This window comes from Aphelocoma coerulescens, chromosome 10 (genome assembly GCF_041296385.1).
Source record: "Aphelocoma coerulescens isolate FSJ_1873_10779 chromosome 10, UR_Acoe_1.0, whole genome shotgun sequence".
NCBI classification, from domain to species: domain Eukaryota; kingdom Metazoa; phylum Chordata; class Aves; order Passeriformes; family Corvidae; genus Aphelocoma; species Aphelocoma coerulescens.
Window position 1 is genome coordinate 7,087,504 of NC_091024.1, and position 19,582 is coordinate 7,107,085.

Here is a 19,582-nt window from a genome sequence, read left to right on the forward strand (position 1 = left end):
CTTTTTCATTTTTCCCAGCTTTCACACACTTTCTGTGTAGAAACTGCAGCTTTTTCTCTCCGTAACAAACCCCAAGGGTGCCTGTAGCCTGCAGGAGGATGCTTGCAGGGGTTGCAATGTGGCTGAGATGCAGCCAAGCACCTCAGAAGCAGAGCACCTTCCTTGCACAGTTTTGTGCTTAAATAAATTCTGCCTGCTCAAACTCCAACGGGATTTAGAGTCGTGGCAGGACCAGTGTGGTTATGACGGTCAGTATTTATAGGAGTGCAAGGGATCATTGTTGCTAAAATAGCAATTGATAGTAATAGAACTGGTGTGATGAGTTATTCAGCTTTTTTTTTTTAACGGAGTGTTTTCCATGCCAAAAGCTCTGTTATTGCCCGTCCCTCGCAAGGGAGGAGAAGGTACAGGCACTGCACCGCGCGCGGGAGTTCCCGTTGTCTGGTTTTATTACAGTTTTTGTCCTTTCGGGGAGAAGCCGCCCCGCCTGCGCGGTGCCCACCCCCTCCCCGGCCAGGACCGACCCCGCCACACCGCGCGGTGGGCGCAGGGGAGGAGACGCCACCGCGGCGAGGAGCGCAGCCGGCTGGCAGGGGGCTGGCAGGGGGCTCGCAGGGGGCTGACAGGGGGCTGGCAGGGGGCTGGCAGGGGACTGGCAGGGGGCTCGCAGGGGGCTCGCAGGGGACTCGCAGGGGACTCGCAGGGGGCTCGCAGGGGGCGGCTCCCGGCCCACCGGGCTCACCCCCGGGACGCGGCGCGGGCGCTGCGGGACGCGCGGGCCGCGGGGACGCGCCGCAAACTTTAGCGGCGGGGGGCGGCGGGGCCGAGCCCGCCCCGAGCGCCCCCTCCCCGCCCCGCCCGCCCCCTCCGCACCCTCCCCGCGCCGGCGGGGCGGGCCGGGGGCGCCGAGGGGCGGAGCGGCCCCGCCGGGCGGCGGCGGCGCCGAGCCGGGACGCGGCGCCGGGCTCCGCACCCCGCGGAGCGGCGGGGAGCGGCCCAGCCCGGCCCAGCCCCGGAGCCATGCCGCTGCCGTGCCGGGGCTGGACGCTGGCGCTGCTCACGCTGCTCGTCGGTTTCCTCATCTTCGCCGATATCTCGGAGATCGAGGAGGAGAGCGGGTAAATCCCCCGTCCCCGCGCGGAGGAAGGGGCGCGGAGCGGAGCCGTGCTGGGGACCGGGGAGGAGGCGGTGGCGGCGGCGGAGGGGGCGGGCGCCCGGACAGTTTCTTTGTCTCCGGCTCTCCCGGTTTTCGCCGTGCCCAAGTGGGAAGGGAGCGCGCTGCGCTCCCGCGCAGCTCCGCGGGGCCGGTGGCAGCCCCGGGCGGGACCGCCCCGCCGCCGGGCAGGACGGGGCAGGATGGGGCACGGAGCCGGGGGGCAGCCACGCCGGGCCGGGTAGGGCTGCGGGAACAGGTACCTCTCCCGCCAGAGACGCGGTGGTACCCGTCCGAGTAGGGATGCTGGAGCAGGTACCGGTCCCTTTAGGGATGCTGAGATACCTGTCCGGATAGGGATGCCAGAGCAGGTACCGCCCCGGTACAGACACTGAGGCACTGGTCCGGGTGAGAATGCTGGAGCAGGTACCACTCCCTTTACAGACACTGAGGTATCAGTCCGGGCAGAGATGCTGGAGCAGGTACCGCTCCCATTAGAGATGTGGAGGTACTGGTCCTTTTAGAGAGGCTGAGGTACCAGTCCAGGGATTCTCGATCAGGTACAGGTCTGGGTAGGGATGCTGGAGTGGGTACTCATCTGATTAGAAATGTTGGAGCAGATCCTGGTCTGGAGAGAGGGATTTTGGCACGGGCTGTGCTCAGGTGCTGATGGACCCATGGAGCAGGTCCCTAAGTGGGCTATTGGTGTGCGTGGTCTGCTGGACAGGGATGCTGAAGCAAGTTGCAGCCCACGGGGCTTAGGTGCGACTGCTGGTCCAGATGGGTGCGGTGGAGAGAGCACCAGCTGATGGGAGTGATGGATAATGGACCAGTCTGCAGGTGGATAAGGGACCAGTCTGTGGGATGGGAGAGATTGAGCAGGGATCAGTTGGGTGGGGGTGATGGACCAGAGAGCTTAACCCATTGGTGTGTCCCTGTGGGATGCATTAGGGGCTTCATGGCCACCCCTTACTGATCAGTGTCATGGTCGGTGTTTACCTGCAGGTGCCATGTATGGCAGGGGCTAAAGCAGCCCCTCAGTCTGAGGAGCAACACCCTTTCCACCCCATAAACCCCATCTCTTGAGGTCTACTTGGAAACTTAGGGGATGAAAACAACAAATGGCGAGAGGAGGGTCTGCATTAACTTAAGGAACTTGCTACAGCAATTAATTTTAGTAATGAGGTGTGCACTTGGGGTGCCCAAATGACACAAAGGTCTTTCTGTTTGGGACCAGCTGGTTTTGCCCACTGTGTTACACCAAAACAAACAGCTTGATGAAATGATAAATGAAATGCAGTGGTGTTTGTTTATTGTTTCATTGTTCTGTTATACTGGGTGCCACAGGCAAGAAGTGCTTAAAGATCAGTAGTCTTGTCCAGAAACATCCAGCACCAGACTGTAGGTTACCACGGTAGATGAATTGTTGCTCTGCGATGAGCTGGCACTATCTATATAATAATAAAGGAAATTAAAATCTTCTGATGCATCCTCCCCATTGGACAGGCTGCTCTGATCCCCTTGCTTTCTTCCCATCTCCTTTTCCAGCTTCTGTTCTTTTTTCTCTCTCCTCACCTATCTGCTAGATCTACCCACTAGAACTTGCTGTGCCCTTCTTTAAAATCTATTCTGTTTTGTTACTTACTTGTCCTGTTTTTCACCCTGGTTCATTAGGGATTCCCAGTATTGTGTCTTTTTTCTCCTCTCTTTTCTGTACATTGTATGGAAATTGGCTGTTTGCTGGCTGCTTATCTCCAAACCCTGGCATCTGAGTTTGTTGCTGTAGTTCCTCCAAGGAAGTACTGCCAAGCGGTGCGGCGGCAGAGACGGCAACAGGGTCAGATGAGTTCTGTAGGAACAGCGAGCAGCTTGTTCCACACAGCATTCAGAAATGGTAGTGCAGGAGGGAACTGGCAGAGGAGAGGAGCACCCTGCACCCAGGGGGTGAAGGAGAGCCCTGCATCCCGTGCCCTCTGATACACACGAGCGCCAGACCTTTCACAGATCAGTGCCCACATGGGCACATCAGCTGTGCTTCCCATGCAGGGATGAACAGAGCAAAGGTGGGATCCTGCTGTATTAATTATATATCACTTAATCATGAAGTCGGGCAAACTGAACCTTTCTCTTGCTTTGTCCTCTCCTACACAGTTCTCCCCATTGCATCTCTGGAGCGCTTTGGGTTTGATGAGCTCCTGCATCCCAAACATAGTAAGGGACCAAACACAGCTCACCTTGCACAGAAGCCTGGCACAAAGGGCACTTCATCCTTGTGTGCTGCCATGGTGCCAGGAATGGTGAACACGATGCTCCAACCTGGCTGAAATGGATTGCTGACATGAAAAAGCAGAGTGTCTGCTCTGCAGTAGGTCAGGGACTGACAGAGGGTTTTCAACTTTGGGAGCCACATAATAGCATTTTTTGTTAACAGGTCCTGTAGGTAAAGGGAACTGTGTGACAGCAAAAATGCACAGCAGTGTAGAGAAGGGACCCTTCCAAAGTTTTCCAGGAGCTCTCTGTGTGTCCAGGAGGGAACAGCTCCTCTCTGTGAGAGGTTTGGGAGATGCTGTATATTTGTGCAGCTTTCCCCCACACCAGGAATATTCGGCTGTTGGATTGTGTGGCTCAGCATCCTCCTTCACACCCCCACAGACCTTCGCTTTGGTCAGTGCAGCAGGGAAGGAAGGAGCTGCCCAGCTGTCCCCTGGCAGGCTCGTGGCGCTGAGGGGGGCTGGGAAACACAGGCAGGTGCCACTCTTTTCTTCTTTTTCCTTGGCATCGAAACACTCTCTAATTACTGTGAAGAGCGAACAGCTTGCCCACTTCTACACGTACCCTGCCCCCTGCCTGTGATTTGGATTGTCTTTGGAAGAACGTACCTCGTACGGGTGGGAGCAGGGTGGGAGGGGGCAGATTTCTCTCACCTACAAACACTGAGAAATTTCCGAAAGAAAACGCAAAATGTTCGTTAGGTAAAAGGTAAGAGAGTATATTATACTACTGGCAAAAGGACAAAACCCAAAGCCATGCTGTTTCTCTGGACAATAAGTTCCCCGCATCGCAGGTGAAGGGAGGTAGGAGCTGAGGGCAGCTGGAGCTGCTCTGCCTGCCAGAGGCTTCTGAGAAAGATGTTTATGCCTTACGCAGTCCCATCTCACTCCTCTAGACATCCTTATACCACCTCCCACAGCCAGGAGATGCTGAAACAAAGAGGTGTTTGGGGCAAGAATGAAAATTCAGCAGTTTGTTGCTCCTGATGCTGCGTCGCTCTTGCTTAGCCTGTTCCTGTGCTCGGGTTTTGCCCCTGCTACATCCTTGTCTGTGTCTGGACGTGTCACCTGGGCTGTGGCTGGGGTCTCGTGCTCGGCGGAGCTGTGGGATGCCGGTGGGATGCTGGTGGGATGCTGGTAGGATGCTGGTGGGATGCTGGTAGGATGCTGGCGGGCAGAGACACGCTCGCCCCGCTCGCCAGCGTGTGCTGCGCCGTGAAGTATTGCTGTGGTGAGTGGTCTTGGCACTTTGTTTCCGAACAGCCACCTGGTTCCGGGCTGCTGAACTTTTCCTGCAGCCCGGTGGCGCCTGTGCTTCCATGCACCGCTCCCGCTCTTTGTCTCGCTGGAAGGAAACAAAAGACACGCTCCCGTCTGTCTTGGGGAGTGCTGATGCCGTCGCAGCCATTTCTTCATCCGCACCGGGATAGGGGAGCGGGACGGACCTGTCCCCGCAGAGGAAAACAAAGGACTTGGCATCGAGTGGGGTGATTATTGCCGGTGATGAGGAGGAAAATTCTGCTCCGGTTTAAGGGGATTCTCTTTGTTATTCTGCGCCTGCTATTGCAGTTCTGCAGGGGTCCGGCTGTGTCCTGATTGTCTGTAGAGGGAGCTGGTGACCCGCTGCCACCAGGTGACTTCTCGAATTAGCGTCTGAGCCATCTTAGGGAGCACTTGACACTTGGTAATGGGTTGGTCTTAATATGAGTCAACCTTTTCCCTGCTAGCCCAGACCACATGCCTTTCCATCCTGATTACAAGAGGAGTTATATTCTGCTCTCTCTAAGTGACGAATTGGAGGCTCTGATATTGCTGGCCTGCCTGCCTGGGAGCTTGTCAGTAAATTGGCACTTTCTCCTCATGTGCCCTTTTCGAAGGCCTGCCTTTCAAAGGCTCGGGAAGGGAGATTTTGTGTCCTTTATGGAGGCTGCTGCGCTTGCTATGAGCGGTCTGTAGCAGGCTGTAGTCGTAAGGCTCCTTGTCAGGGCTGGTCCATGGGGTGTAAATGTCCTGCTTACGTCTTCCAGGCTGTGATTTACTGCTCCTAGCCCAGAGTTAGTCTAAGACTTGCTCTCCACCAGAAAGTTTTGCTGGAGAAAGTGCTGCATTCTATCAACAAGAGCTTTTGTGCGCTCACACAGTGGGTGTGCCCAAGCCAACAATTGTCCAGGTTGGGCTGGAGGAGGAATAGCTCTCGGCAGGATGGGAGCCCCCAGACATCCTGGAAGTATTCGTGTAAATGGAGCCAAAGGAGACCTTTGTACTCCTTGGTATGGTAGGGCTCTAATAAAAGCTCCCTGACACATCAGGCTGGAAAATAAAAGCAATGTTGGAGCACTGATTTGAGTAACAAAATACTCAGGGTAGGCTTTGATTGCAAGTCTTCTGACAATAACCGGAGCACAAGCAGCCCATTTCAGGTTGTCTGTCCTCCCCATGAAACACTCCCTCACCTCCTGCTGCCCTGCAGGAGCAGGGCAGGCTGCCACGAAGACGTATCCAAACCTCTGTGCTCCTGCCTGGAGCAGACTGAAGGAGATGAATGTCCACAGCTTGTTTCCTTAAGCTGAGCTCTGAGGGAATGTCAGGAGCAGTGGTACCTGCAGGGATGGCTGGGAGCAGCAGGATGGGAAGCACTCACAGACCCCCAAGCAAGCCAGTGGAACAAAAAGAAAACCCAGTGCTGGGAGCATAACTAAGGGATTTCAGGTACATCTGTTGAAATGTTACTCCTCAGTCCAGTACTGGTTGTGTGTAGCAGCTTGCAAGACCACCAAGGAGGGAATTTCTGAGCTTGCTGGTGAGGAGCGCTGTGGCAGGAGGATGCAAATCACCAGCCAGCCCATCTTGGATGCAGTACTGCTGTAGCCAGGCCACTTCATGCGACCAGAGCAATGAAGACAACGAAGCAGTTCCCAGAAGTGCTTCAAGTTTCCTTTTTGTGTCCCACCTCTAACCCTGCAAGTGCACAATTCCAGTTGGGAATGCAAAGGAAGCCTTTCTGTCCCAGCAGAGAACAAGGAGCTGCGAGTGTTGGCTCGTTTAGCGAAGGCTTGTTGAGCAGCTAACGGTGAGTTCCGTGATTCAGCCTCAGCAGTGCCGGCGCTGCTCCTCTGTGCAACGCCAGCGAAGCCCTGGGACCTCGGCCAGCTGTGACACAGCAGATCCTGCCTCTGCCACCAGCCCTCCCAGCCTTTCCCAGGCATCACCAGCCCCCCCAGCCTTTCCCAGGCATGGGTGAACTCAAGGGGTCACTTTTCTCTCTCGTGGCAGATGGGCTTTTGATCTTCCAGGAAAAGTATTTAACAGGAGTGCCTTTATCTTTCCTTGGGCTTTCAGGCTGTCCTAATGATAAGACAAGAGGAAATGGCCTCAAGTAGCACCAGAGGAGCTTTAAATTGGGTAGTAGGAAAAAGTTCTTCACTGAGAGGTCTGACAAGCATTGGCACTGGCTGCCCAGGGAAGTGGTGGAGTCACGATTCCTGGAGGTGTTTAAAAGATGCGTAGCTGTGGCTCTTAGGAACATGGTTTTGTGCTGGACTTGGCACTGTTGGGTTGATTGTTGCACTCCATGATCTTAAAGAATATTTTTAATCTATATGATTCTATAATTCTGTGATTCTACAGGTATTTTGCTTTTTCATCCTTGAGACTAGCATTACACATCCACAGGCACAGTTGCTGTAAAAAACCAGTTGTTCCAAACCAGACTTCTTCTAATTGCCTCCTTCATTTGTTTTCCCTGGGCCTGGGTCATCCTCAGCAGCAAGAAATAAGCCCAAAGTACAACATTAGACAATAATTATTTTGCCATTTCTCTGGCTTCCATCCCCAGTTGCCTCAGGAAACAAGGAAGTTCCCTGACAAAGGAAATTCACTGGAGGTGCAGAGTTTCAGGTGTCCTCCAGCAAACACCACGGCAGAGCTGGTGTCAGCTGCTCAGTCCCTCACAATGCAATAGAAAAAGAAAGAAAAAGGAAAAGAAAAAAAGAAGAGTATCTTTACAGTTCCTTTTTCTTCACATTTCTACTGTAAATCCTTGTCTTGGCAGGCAGCAGCCTTGATGGTGGTGGTGGCCTTGGGAGATGCATCTTCATCAACAGCAGCAGCACTGGCTCCAATTGGGAAGTGAAAGGGCTGATCCAAGGAAATGGGCACAGCACTGCTGAAACCTGCCAGGGCAGTGACAGTGGTGTGGGCTGAGAGCTCTTTCCAAACTTAAGTCTGAATACTTCTTGCTACTGCAAATCAAGTCCTTGTTGTTGCATGCAGAAACCCCCTGGGAATATCCCAAACAAGCACAAACCCCACCCCAGGCTCGCGTCTGCTTGCTGAGCATGCTGTCCCTCCCTGAGCAGCGCTCCTCACAGGCAGGGCTGCTTTGAAAAGCACATTTTGTCACAGTTTTGAAGTGCTCTCTCAAGGCATCCTCAGTCAAACAGCATCCCAGTGGGCTCCAGGTATCACCCGTGTGTCTGGCAACTCTGAATCCAAGGATGGTTCTTACTCTGTGACCTGGCACCTCCAGCCCAGGCTTTGCCAGCACCTTCAGGAATATCAGAAGTTTATATGAACTCTGATAAACTCGCTGATATATGAATATCAGTGAGTTTATCAGAACTCATGTGTTAATTAAACTTCTTACTGCTGCCTGGATTTCCATGGTGTAGCTTTGTGAGCAGGGGAGGAGAGAGGAGGTCAAGCTCTGAAACCACTATGAGCTCTTCAATATTTGTCAACTTGACATTGTGATCTGGGATCTACATCCCTCTGAAGGCCCTGGGACTGCTCCGTTGCTGGTTGTGGGGTGTAGCTCTCACCCAAGCACTCCCAGCCCTCTTTGTGTAGGCACCAGATGTTATTTTGAGGATGCTCATACAGAAGAACTGCACCAGGAGGATGTCTCTGCCCAGGAGAGGTCCTCAGCATCCACATCAACAGTGCAAGAAGATACCACATGAGACCTTCAGTATTCCAGTATGCTGCACAGAGCATTGGGAAAAGAGATGAGAGGGGTGTAGGAGGATAAGCCCAAGTGCCCACAGCCCCCTATGATAATGTTTCATGTTGTACCATTTCCCAAGGTATGTGGCATCCAAGATGCTGCAGGAGCCACTGGGATTTCTGGCTTTTGGGACATGGATGCTCAGGGTGACAGGTTCTGCTGAAAGACTGATGCTCTGCTGTTTGTGTTCCCTGAGAGCTCTGCTCTGTTAGAAAAAATTATCTCAGGACAAATGTGTAGTGTAGACATGTTTTGTAAGGAGTGAGGCTTTTGTCTCAGCTACTTCCTGGGTCTTCCCTGGGCTCTTGGGGTTTTTACCTTCTCCCTTCCAGAAGGGAAAAAAAAATTACACAAACATTCACAAAATACACAAACACATGCACTGCCCAGTCCCAAGCCCCTCACTGCATCCTTTTTGCCTGCTTTAATGTCTGTTTCTTTGCTGGCTATTTCATTAACACAGACAGAAAAAAGGAGCTGATGCCAGGAGTAATGTTTTAAAGATGAAGTAGGGAATAAGGTCCTGCCAGTATGCAGGGTGGGGAGAAGGGAAGTGTCTGACATTTGAGCCCTGTGAGCATGTGAATATTTTGTCCTTAGAGCAGTGATAAAACAAGAGCTTCTTGAGGTGATTGAGTCAGGACATGCTGATGTTACGGCAAATGCACGTGGATGTGAGACCTTGCACTCCACAGGTGCGAGGCACTTTTCTGCTTCAGGAAAAGCCCAAACTGGGCTGGGCCCAGAGCTCAAGGCAGGGACAGGGATTTGGTTACCCCAGTGCAGAGTGACCCCCAGCAGTGTCGTGGTGACAGGCTGCCACGGGCATCCCTCCCATTGCCTTGTGTCCATCCATTGTCAGAGCTGCACTGTTCCTGCTGATTTGTCACTGGTTTTGTCTCATAAGTGTTTCAGACTAATTGGCATATTCCTTATTAAGCAATAGCTGTCTGTTTGCAAACTCATGTGTCTTCATTCCATTGTGTCCTCAGCAGACACTTGCAATGATTACACACCGTGACTTGCAGCCAGACAGAGATGTCAGGGTCAAACCCTGCTCACATTTACTCAGGAGCTGATGTGGAGCCACTGTCACCACCTGACAGGCAGGGATGCTGAGCACCCCCGACCTTCCCATCCTGTTGTGGTCCCAGGAAGGAGCCTGCAGGATGGGTGACGTTGTAGAGGTGGGATTGGGGTGTGGGAGGAGGTGACCAAATTAACAGGGCTGCTTTGCATGGGACTGACAGATCTGCATTTCCCGTGACAAATGCCATGAGCAACAGTGAGGCCGTTGGCTGGTGCCTTACTGGTGTTTGCTGGAAGATGCTGCACTGCCAGGCTGGCTGCACCTCATGTACCAGACCTGCACTGGGACCCCAGCTGGACCAGGTGGTGTTTCTGAAAGCCATGATATGGGCACACTTTCCCAAATGCAATTGTATGACTCGATAGAATTAAGCTTGGAACACTAAAAATGGCACCTGATATTTAGGAAGTTTTTGACACTTGGGCTGCCAAGCTGTGACAATATAATCAAGTGAGATTTTTTAAACACATTGAAGTGCGATTTCGAACATCTCATCGAGATGTATTGCAGGATCTTCCGTCCTAGCAGGCAACTGCTTTAGAAAAGTCTTCCCAGTTAATCCCTTTGCTCACCTGGGGAGTGTGGGTACCACAGCTACCACTCAGCAACCACCACTTCTCTTCATCACAGTCTCCTCCACATCCTGGGATGAAAGCCTCCAGAGACACTGGTGAAATGTCACAGGAATGATCTGTAAGGGTCTGATGTCCCAGCTTCCCCCAGTGTGTTATGAGATGGGATGCAGGAAAGTGAGATAATGCTGGATCCCGGAAGAGCGGTGTTCCTGGAGGGGGGAGCAGTGCCAGGAGACTGAGTGCAGGATCTCAAGGTTCAGAAATGCATCTCTGATCCCATTGCTTCTCATCTAGCTTTGGCCTTTGTTTCTGATTTGCAAGTTGATTTACATGTGGGGCCAACCAGCCCTTCCTCTTTGAATTTGTCTCTCTTGGAACAGCAGAGCATTTGATGGTTATGGGTGGATTTTGACCTAACCCCCACAGTAACCACTTGAGTGCCTAGTGAGAAGCCCACAAGGGGACTTAGCAATGAATGTGTCCTTTTTCCATCTTTTCAGCCACACCCTGATGTGCTGATGGAAAGCCAGGACACAATACCCAAGGAATCCTGGTTTGTATCCTGGCCTTGGTTTCTTCTCACTTTGGGCTCCTGGGATACCTTTGCTTGTCCACCTTGCAGGGTAGGGCTGGACAGGTTGGCATTTGGAAGCCAATTATTTCTCTTTCACAGACAACTTGGAAATGTGACAATTTTTCCCCAAAAGCCCTGAAGTGTGTTTGCTGTTGTGCTGCTCTCAAGACAAACCCTGAATTTCAGGGAAGGGAGGGTTGAAGCCTGTGTACTGATCCATATTTCACAGCACTGTGAGCATCAGCAGGAGCAGATCTATAAAGTTTGGGAGGAGGAAAGTCATCTATATCTTCATTTCCAGTGGCTGGGCAGTGTATCCTTTTCCCCAGAACTGTTAGTTGCAGTGACTGGGTTGCTGGCCACAACACAGGATCCTGCAGAGGGGCTGTGAACATCCTGCCCTGCATCCCCTCCACACTTGGCTGCCTCAGGGAGAGCCCCTGGGTTGGGAGGACAGTGGGTGGTCTCCAGCCAGGCCTGGCATCATGCTCATGTGCTCCTCAGATAGAAAACAGCAATTTTGATCTTGAGGAAAACATCAGAGCAGTCTTTAAAAAGCAAAGTAAATATAGGTGGTAATTTTTTTTTTTTTTAATAGATACAGACTGCCTTAATGGGCACAGTCTGCAGCCATCTTAGGAGACTATTGGCTGCCTCTGCTTCTTGGGCCAGTGAAACCTTTGCAGATCAATTCCCGTGGTCCTCTGGGTCCTCTCACCCAGCAAGAGCCATGCCTGCTCTCAGCAGGTAAAGAGCAGTATCTTAGAGAGGACAGGTCTTCTGGAAGTTCACAGTGCCTGCTTCTGGCTTGTGGAACTCATTTTTTGGTGTTAAGGGCCAAGCTACTTCACCCCCAGTGTCCCAGCTGTAAAACAAGGATCATAAAATGCACCTAACATAAAAGCAGGTTGTGAAAACCTAATTAGTAGGTGTTAATCTTTTGAACCCCTCAGGTAAAAATTGCAGCACTCTGAACTCTCTTCCTGAGGAATTCAGGTGGATAAATTCAGCTTAATAATCCCCCAAGGGACTATTACCTAACTTTTATGTGGAGGAGAGAGAGGAGGAGGACTTGGGTTGCCCAAGGTCAGGAAGAGGAAGAGGTTTTGTTCTACCAGGAATGAGCTTCACAAATGTGGTTAAATGGAGGAGGGTTGGAACGAGATGATCTTTAAGGTCCTTTTCAACCCACATCATTCTACAGTCTATGAAGTGGGTGGTTGGGTATGGCTGAAATTTCCAGTTAGTTCCTGTTCCTTGTGCCTGCTTCCCATGCCTGCCACAAAGGCTGGGGGGAAGCAGGACTTGGGGGTGGGCATTGAAAATACCCATGGAAAACACATTTTCTAATTTGTGAGCCTGGGAACATGGACACGTGAAGTCTGCTCTTAGAGATCCGCTCGCCCAACGAGGCTCTGTGACCTACTTGTTCAGTCAAAGCAGCTTTGATTTCACGTGTCGAAATTGCTCGAAGCGAGACCAGACTTACCTAGCAACAATTAAGAGAAGCATTTAAGAGGCGGGAAGCGATGAAAAGGGAAGCAAAAACCCTAAACAGGCCCATTCACAGGGGGTGAATAGAAGAGTCTTTGCATACCTGATTTGTCAGAAATTATTCATCCAAGAAAATTTGGACCTGAACCATAAGATAATTTTTCTTTTATATCCTCTGATATATGAATCAGTGTCACTTTACATCTGAGCACAGAATGTTTTTGACCTATATAATATCCTAGATAGTGGGAATGCAGCTTGAAAATCTTGGCAAAAATGAGAAAAGATGGCATAAGTCAGTAAGATGGCATTAGCACATATAGATGCAACTTATCACTGGAAAACATCCCAACAGAAGCCCAAAGAAAAATGTTTTGTAAATAATAGGATTAGGAAGCAGGTTGGTACTTTGTGGAGCTGGCTATACAATCAAACTGATAACAACTAGATTAATAAGGCAATTCAATCCAAACACAGTGTAGCACTAGAAAGCTTTTCAAAATCAATGCTATCTGTGCTATTTTAATCGAGGTTGGTCTTTGCCTTTTGAAGCAAAGAGATTTGAAGCTCCAGCTCAGGAAGGTATAATAAAATGGACTGGGTTTTTTTTAACTTGTTTTTTTTTTTTTTAACATGTGCTTCTTAATTAGTACCCTCCATTTCTAAATGCTTTCCTCTTCCCAGGTGGGGGAAGCGAAGGCATACAGGGGTACTGGCTTGCCTGTGTCAGTAAGGAAGTATGGCAGACCCTGGAAAATACTGTGCTTGGCTCAGTTCTGGGTGTTTTGAGCAGCTGGTTTGTCTGGCTGGGACCCACCAGTGGGCTGAGCTGAGCAGGATGGCTGGACAGGGCCACACACCTCGTGACATCCTACAGCACATTCTGCCTTCCACTGTGCAAAGGGAGATTGTAGGGAAGACGCCCTGAAGTTGTAGTGTGGCACACAAAGCACCAAAAGACTGACAGTTTTGAGCATTTTAAGATTCACTAAACCAGCTCAGATCTTCAGCCAAGTATCATGTCTCAGCTTTGAGCAGTCTCCCTGTGTTGGAGAGACAAACCAGGGCTGGCACAGGGAGCAGTCTTTGCCAGCATCTCAGGTGTCCACGAGAGCGTCGTGTCTGCTGCTGGCCAGCAGAGCCGTGATCCCAGTGCCATGGGAAGATGGTGAGATAGCCCTGCCCTCCTCCACCACTGAGCTGCACCCTCTGTGTTCATTAATGACAGCAGAACACTTTGTGCCTCTGTTTGCATTGCAATATTTTTGCTTTTCACAGTGTGCGAGGGGGAAGGAGTAACCCCTGACACTGTCCTTGAGGGGTTCTCAGCTGTCAGCCAGTCCCCTTCCCCACCAGGCTGCACACAGGCAGCTGGGAGAGGTGCTCTCAACTTGTCTTCCTCATGTCCAGCATCTCCAGCCCCAACACCTGCCTCAGTTCAGGAGGAGACACACGGACCTCTCGCTGGGGGCATGTAAAGCCAGACTGGATAAATACTTTTGAATAATACCTTGTGATGCTCTGAATCCTTCCTGCTGCAGGCACAAAACATGGATGAGGTGGGAACTAACACCTAGGGAATAGTCTTCTCTACTTCCTAATTTCCCTTTTTCTCCTTTCACAGAGATTGTGAACCAGCACATATTCAGGGAAAAATAACATTTCTTTCTCTAGTCTTTGTCTGTCCTACAGCAAGTGTGAAGGAGTGTGAATCCCATTTGGAAGGCTCCTTCGGAGGAGATGTCTCTGAGCGGGTGCGTGGTTTGCACACTAATCCAGTCTGCTCCCACACCCCGCCGTGAACCCCATTAATGTGGAGGCTTGTTAAATGCCAGTAGGCTCCAGGAATGAGCCAGTCCTGCTGTTCCCTTGATGCACCAAAAAATGAAACAGCTCGCAGGCTTTCAGGTCTGTCAAAGGGAAGAGGAGAGTGCCGGAGCAGGAATCGCTCCGACTTGGCCGTGGATGGTCTCTGGCAGGAGAGAGGAAAGGGAAAGCCATCGTGGCATTTCCAAGGGTTTGATGTATGTGGTGCAGAGGCCTGTGCTCAGCCTAATGAGGGGATTTATGTCGCATCCCGCGAGTCTGAAAATCCTTTCTAATGGCACCAAACATGCTCACACACACTCTTTCTTTTTTGTCTAATGCATTTGGGATTTTTTTTCAGAACTGCTAGAAATACATTCTCCTGAGATACATTTTCATTAAGGTATATATTTCTGGGTAGCAATATTTCTGCTGGAAGAGAATTTGGTTCTCTTTATGAGTGTGCTCATTGGGATATCTTTGCAATGGGAACAATAAAACAGAGCAATGAGTACATAGCAGTTAAAATGTGCCTGACTGGGAGCCCAGCTCCCTTGAACATCACAAGGTGGGTGACTTGTTCTTTGTGCCCCCTTTGAAAACAGCAAGCTAAAGCAAGAAGGGGCTCTGCAGCCAGCTAGATGCAGACTGATACTTGTATGTATTTATTTTTAAGTGACGATTCGCAGCCAGTGTGAATGGTGTTTCTGAAGGGATTTGGTCCAACCTGTTCTTCAATATAGCATCACAGAGGTGCTGAAAACTTTGGCTGTTCATTCCCACAGCTCTTGCTCAGACTGGTCTGGCATCTGTCCTTGTGTGGTGGTGTCAGGCCATGGGAGTGACACTGCTGTCACTTCAGGTCTCAGCTCCAGCATGTGAATGGCTGTGGTGAGTTGGCCTCATAGCTTCAGCCAAGTTACACCAAAGGTGGGAACAAGGGGCTTGAAGGTTCTCACAGGATTGGAGTGGGCTGGAATGGAGCTCTGGGTCTGGCCTGGGTCCCTGGGAGCTGGGAGAAGGTACACTATGAGGTATCCACAAGTCACCAGGAGGCTGGTTATTCAGTCTGGATAAAATAGAGATATTGGATGTTCTCAACTAAAAGCCCAGGTGAAGACAGTGTTGGGAATCCTGTCCAGATCATACAGTTCAGTCCCTACCTGCAAAAGATAGGGAAAGTCCCTTGGCAGCCTGGAGATGCAGGAGAGCTTCTCTGTGCACTGCTAGCACCTGACTCGTAAAGAGAAGTAGAGCTGTATTTAATGCAGCTGTGGCAGCGAGACCAGATGTCTGTGATGGTGTAAGATCACACAGGTATTATTAATTGGGGTGGCTCGGGGTGTTCTTTGCCACAATGATGACACAGTCAGAGCAGGGCAGTGGTGACAATGGATGAAAAGCCCTTCAGAGGCATCAGGACATCTCCCTTCTGGATGGGGTGGGACACAGGTGGCGTGGCAGCGCCAGTGTCTCTGCTCAGAGCCCTTCAGAGCAGGATCTCTTGACTGTTGAACAATGCTTGGCAAAAAGGAGCTGGATTTATAAATAATGCATTTCCTTTGTCTTGCAGGAGTTCTGGAGGCAGAGGTACAATCAGATCAGCTGTGAACAGCTTACATAGCAAATCTAATAGGTTTGTAAATTAGATTTTGTGTTCATTTGTTTTTGCTGTAAGGCAGCTATTAATCTGCTTCTCCTCTTTGCTGGATAGTGCTGTTCTTATTTGGCAAATGTATCTGTTTCTTTTCACTTCTGCTTTGCATTTTCTTAATCATTTCTCCCCTTCCTTCTTCCAGCTCAGTGCAATAATCGTTTGCAAATAACCAAGGATCTGGAAGTTGCGGTGATTGAGAGAATGAGAGTTACTTATTGTGAAAATAAGTCAGTGATAGAGTTGCTATTTTCCATAGTTTTAAGTGCTATTAGAGGAGAGATCACTGTGTTTAGGATCAGAACTCCATTCAGTTTTATTGCAGTGCATCCCTCCATGGCAGAGTCATTCCCTGGCATCCCAGCACCATTCAGTGTCCCTCTGTGTTCTTTTTACAATGATTCCCTGCCAGCCCGTGGCACGTTTGAACAGCTTAGTGACACCGTGCAAGAAAGAGTGATATCATTCTGTGATGATGTCACCACCCGTGATCAAAACACAGAAAATGGACAAAACCAAAAAAATCATAGTTATTCCCAGGAATGCTTTACCCTACTTCCACTATGATTTTTGACACCTTCTAGGTAAGCTTTCCAAGACATGAGTGATGCAGCAAAATGCAAGAAGCAAACAAATCCAACAGACTGGCAGCCTCTGGAGAGGTACTGTACACACACACACCAGGACACTGGCAGCCAGCATTTATAAACACATTTCCTTGCCTTTTTGAAACATTATACAGTGTGAACCACTATGTGTCCTGGGGAGCTCTTTCCGTGGGCTGGAGATACAATCCCAGGAGCTGGATGCTTGTCCATGAGCCTGAGCCACCACCTCTGCCCCATCTCTCACTCTGCTCCCTCCTTGGGGTTTACATGCTTTATACAAATGCATTTATTTACAAAGCATTTCCCAGCTAGAAAAAGCCCTTTGCAGTAGAGAGGGAGATCCCCTTTAGCTGATAGCGAGTGCTTTGGCTGTGTATTTTTCAGAGTGCTCTGAAGTGTGAAGGCTTTTTCAAGGCTACAGAGACACACACAGCTTCTTGATGAGATGCTTGGCTTTTTTTTTTTGGAGGGCAGCTGACTGGAACCAAATATTTGGAGGTTCCTTCAACTCATGCAGTTTGATTTAAATGGCACAGAGGTGCTGGGGCTGATTTGCTTCTTAGAGCAGGGATTAAACTCTGGGATCTCCCAATGATCATCTCTGGCTGCTGCTCCTTTCTCGGTCTGGAACAGGTGATAGGGATGCTGAAATCCTTGTGCTCAATTCTAAGCAGGGAAAAAGTTTCCAGTGAGCCAGCCTGCCCCTCTTTAGTACAGGATGCTCACAGCCCAGTCTCACAAGCAGCACCCAGCAGCTCAGCGGAATTAATCTGGGTGAAGAGAGGGTTGCTCCTCTCTGACGAGGATTTTTATCTTCTCCATGAGCTGAGTTGGCTCCTCTTTGGGATGTTCGTATGTGACCACAAGGCAACAAGACAGCAGCCTTGGCTAGGAAGCTTCTTGGTGAATTTTGGGGGCATTGGGGTGTCTTGTCTGCAAGTGCCCATCTGTCAGCCTGTCAGTGTGTGGGTTTTTGTGCATGCCTTCCTGCAGCTCAGTGTGTTATAGTGTGTTTTCTGTGGAGCTGTGCCTGGCTGTCAGTCTGTGTTCGTGGAAGCAAGCGGGTGTTTAAGGACCTCTGTCTGCCTGCTTGAGAGTAGCAGAATATGAACAGGCTTTCAGTTCTTGTTTAGCTAATAACTACAATTTTGCTTTTCTGGTGAAGTTTGAATTCCAGCAGCCAGAGCTGAAGATGGTGATTAGAAGTGCTATTGGGATGCTAACAGATTCTGTCTCCCTCTCCCTGACTTTCTTTTCTCTAGAGCTGAAGTGGTAATAAATGACTCCTCGTCTCCAGCTGTTGTTGACAGAAGTAATGAAAGCATTAAGCACAACATTAAACCAGCCTCATCCAAATGGAGACACAACCAGACACTCTCTTTGAAGATCAGGTACTGGTAATTACCTATAGGACAAGAGACAGATTTGGTCCTCTCCGGTGCAAGCTGGCAAATTACCTCCGTGTATCATCTAAAGAAGTCAAGGAAGAAATAAAAAGACTTATCTCCTGCTGAGCTAGGCTTCATATCTGTAAGCGATCACTTGGAAATGAATTCCCAGCTGAAGCAGCTGGCCTGGCAACGATGAAACAAGGAGCACTTGAGCCCCTGTTTGTCAGGGCAAGTGGAATTTGTGTGTGCAGGTGATGGGTCACAGAGGGAAGGAGACCTTCTTCCCTGGGTAAACTTAGGGACCCTCAGTAATGATGGGCTGACTACGGGACCTTGCCCTGGGCAGGAATGAGTGAAGAGAGAGCAGGCAGTGAGATGGAGATGTCCTTTTGTAAGCTGAGTGTAAGGAGAGCATCGGTCAGAGGGACAGGCCAGAGAGTGAGAGCAGCCAGGAGGCAAGAGCTCATCTTATGTCTCTTACCCAAGTTCTCTGTACCTCACCTGATAAGGCTGTTTTCTTCCCTTTCCCTCAGGAAACAGATCTTGAAGTTCCTGGATGCAGAGAAGGACATTTCAGTGCTGAAGGGGACGCTGAAGCCGGGGGACATCATCCACTACGTGTTTGACAGGGACAGCACCATGAACGTCTCGCAGAACCTGTATGAGCTGCTGCCCCGCACCTCTCCCCTCAAGGGCAAGCAGTTCCCCACCTGTGCCATCGTGGGCAACTCGGGGGTGCTGCTCAGCAGTGGCTGTGGCCCCGAGATCGACGCTCACAGCTTCGTCATAAGGTACGAGGGGACTGCTCCCTGCAGCACCGAGCAGCCACGGGGGCCTCAGGGCCTTTGGAGCAGTGCAAGGGGCTGGAATCCTGGTCACCTGGGGGAGCACGGCCTCACAGCCCCATAGAGTTCATTGATGCAAGTGTCCTGTTGCAAACCCTTCCACTCATCTATCTCCAAGTGCTCCCCATGTGTTCTTGCTAGTGCACCTCATCTCTTCTCATGGTGCACCATTAACCCCCCACAACCTCCTCTTCTCTCAGGTTTGCCCTCTTGCAAACAAACCCTAACCCCAACCCCATCCTGGGCTCTCACAAACCTGATTCTTCCCCAAATCACTTCCACCCTTGAGTACAGGATGCACCACACGATGCCCTGTGTCCCCTGTGTCCCCACCACTGCTGTCCCTGCGGCTGCACTGCCCCAAGGACCTGCAGCAGCACATCCTGAGCCCTTCTGGGACACACTAAATTCACTACTGGAGGTGTCTGAAGTGGAGAGGAGGAGCTCCTGCCCTCCCAGCCCGCTGCCCCTGTTAGCTGAGAGGCTGTGGAATCCACGAATGATTTATGTATGTGTAGACATTTGTTTTCTGGTGAGTCTATTACGAGGACAGGCCAATCCATCAGCAGCTCACAGAGGCGGTGCTGGTGTGACGTGGGAATGAGGATAATGTCACCTCTGCACCCTGCTGACACCCTGCTGCTCCAGCTGCCTGGCTGCTGGCAGCTCCAGCCTGTCCACAGGGGACAGAGCATTTTCCTCAAGTGTAACCCGAGTGAGCAGAGGGATAAACTGCTTATTCTGGTTCTGGCAAAGTTTAGTGAGGGGCATTCATGTCAGGCAGCAAAATTGCAGGAGAAAAGCTTTTCTGGATGCGAGGATGGGGATTTTGAGTGACTTCTCCGCAGCCATGTGCTAGTGCAGGTCTGGCACAGACACACTTCCCACCTTAGGTTGTCTAAGCCACTCTTGGAACCTGCATCTTCCTGAGGAAGGTTTGCTCCATCCAGGCAGCCTTTTCAGCAGGGTTGGCAGTGACCAGTGGTTGGGTCTGTGTCCAGGATACAGGTCCAATGTTTATTTTCAGTGAATTTACTCCTGCAATGAGGCCATCAAAGGGCCCCCATGCCAGCAGCTGGATTTTCTTCCCACCATTCCCTTAGTTTCCCTGTCTGTA

General features: G+C 50.7%; 1 protein-coding gene across 2 annotated transcripts in view; it reads left to right on the top strand.

Annotated features, from left to right (window-relative positions):
- The first annotated feature begins 940 nt into the window (after window positions 1-940).
- ST8SIA2 (ST8 alpha-N-acetyl-neuraminide alpha-2,8-sialyltransferase 2) overlaps window positions 941-19,582 on the top strand; it is a 30,129-nt gene continuing 11,487 nt past the window's right edge. For both annotated transcript variants that reach the window (XM_069025970.1, XM_069025971.1), the window contains exons 1-4: window positions 941-1,118; window positions 15,541-15,603; window positions 17,492-17,620; window positions 18,154-18,411. In XM_069025970.1, coding sequence (XP_068882071.1) covers window positions 1,021-1,118; window positions 15,541-15,603; window positions 17,492-17,620; window positions 18,154-18,411 — 548 coding nt within the window. In that variant the 5' untranslated portion in view covers window positions 941-1,020. The remainder of the gene's footprint in view (window positions 1,119-15,540; window positions 15,604-17,491; window positions 17,621-18,153; window positions 18,412-19,582) is intronic.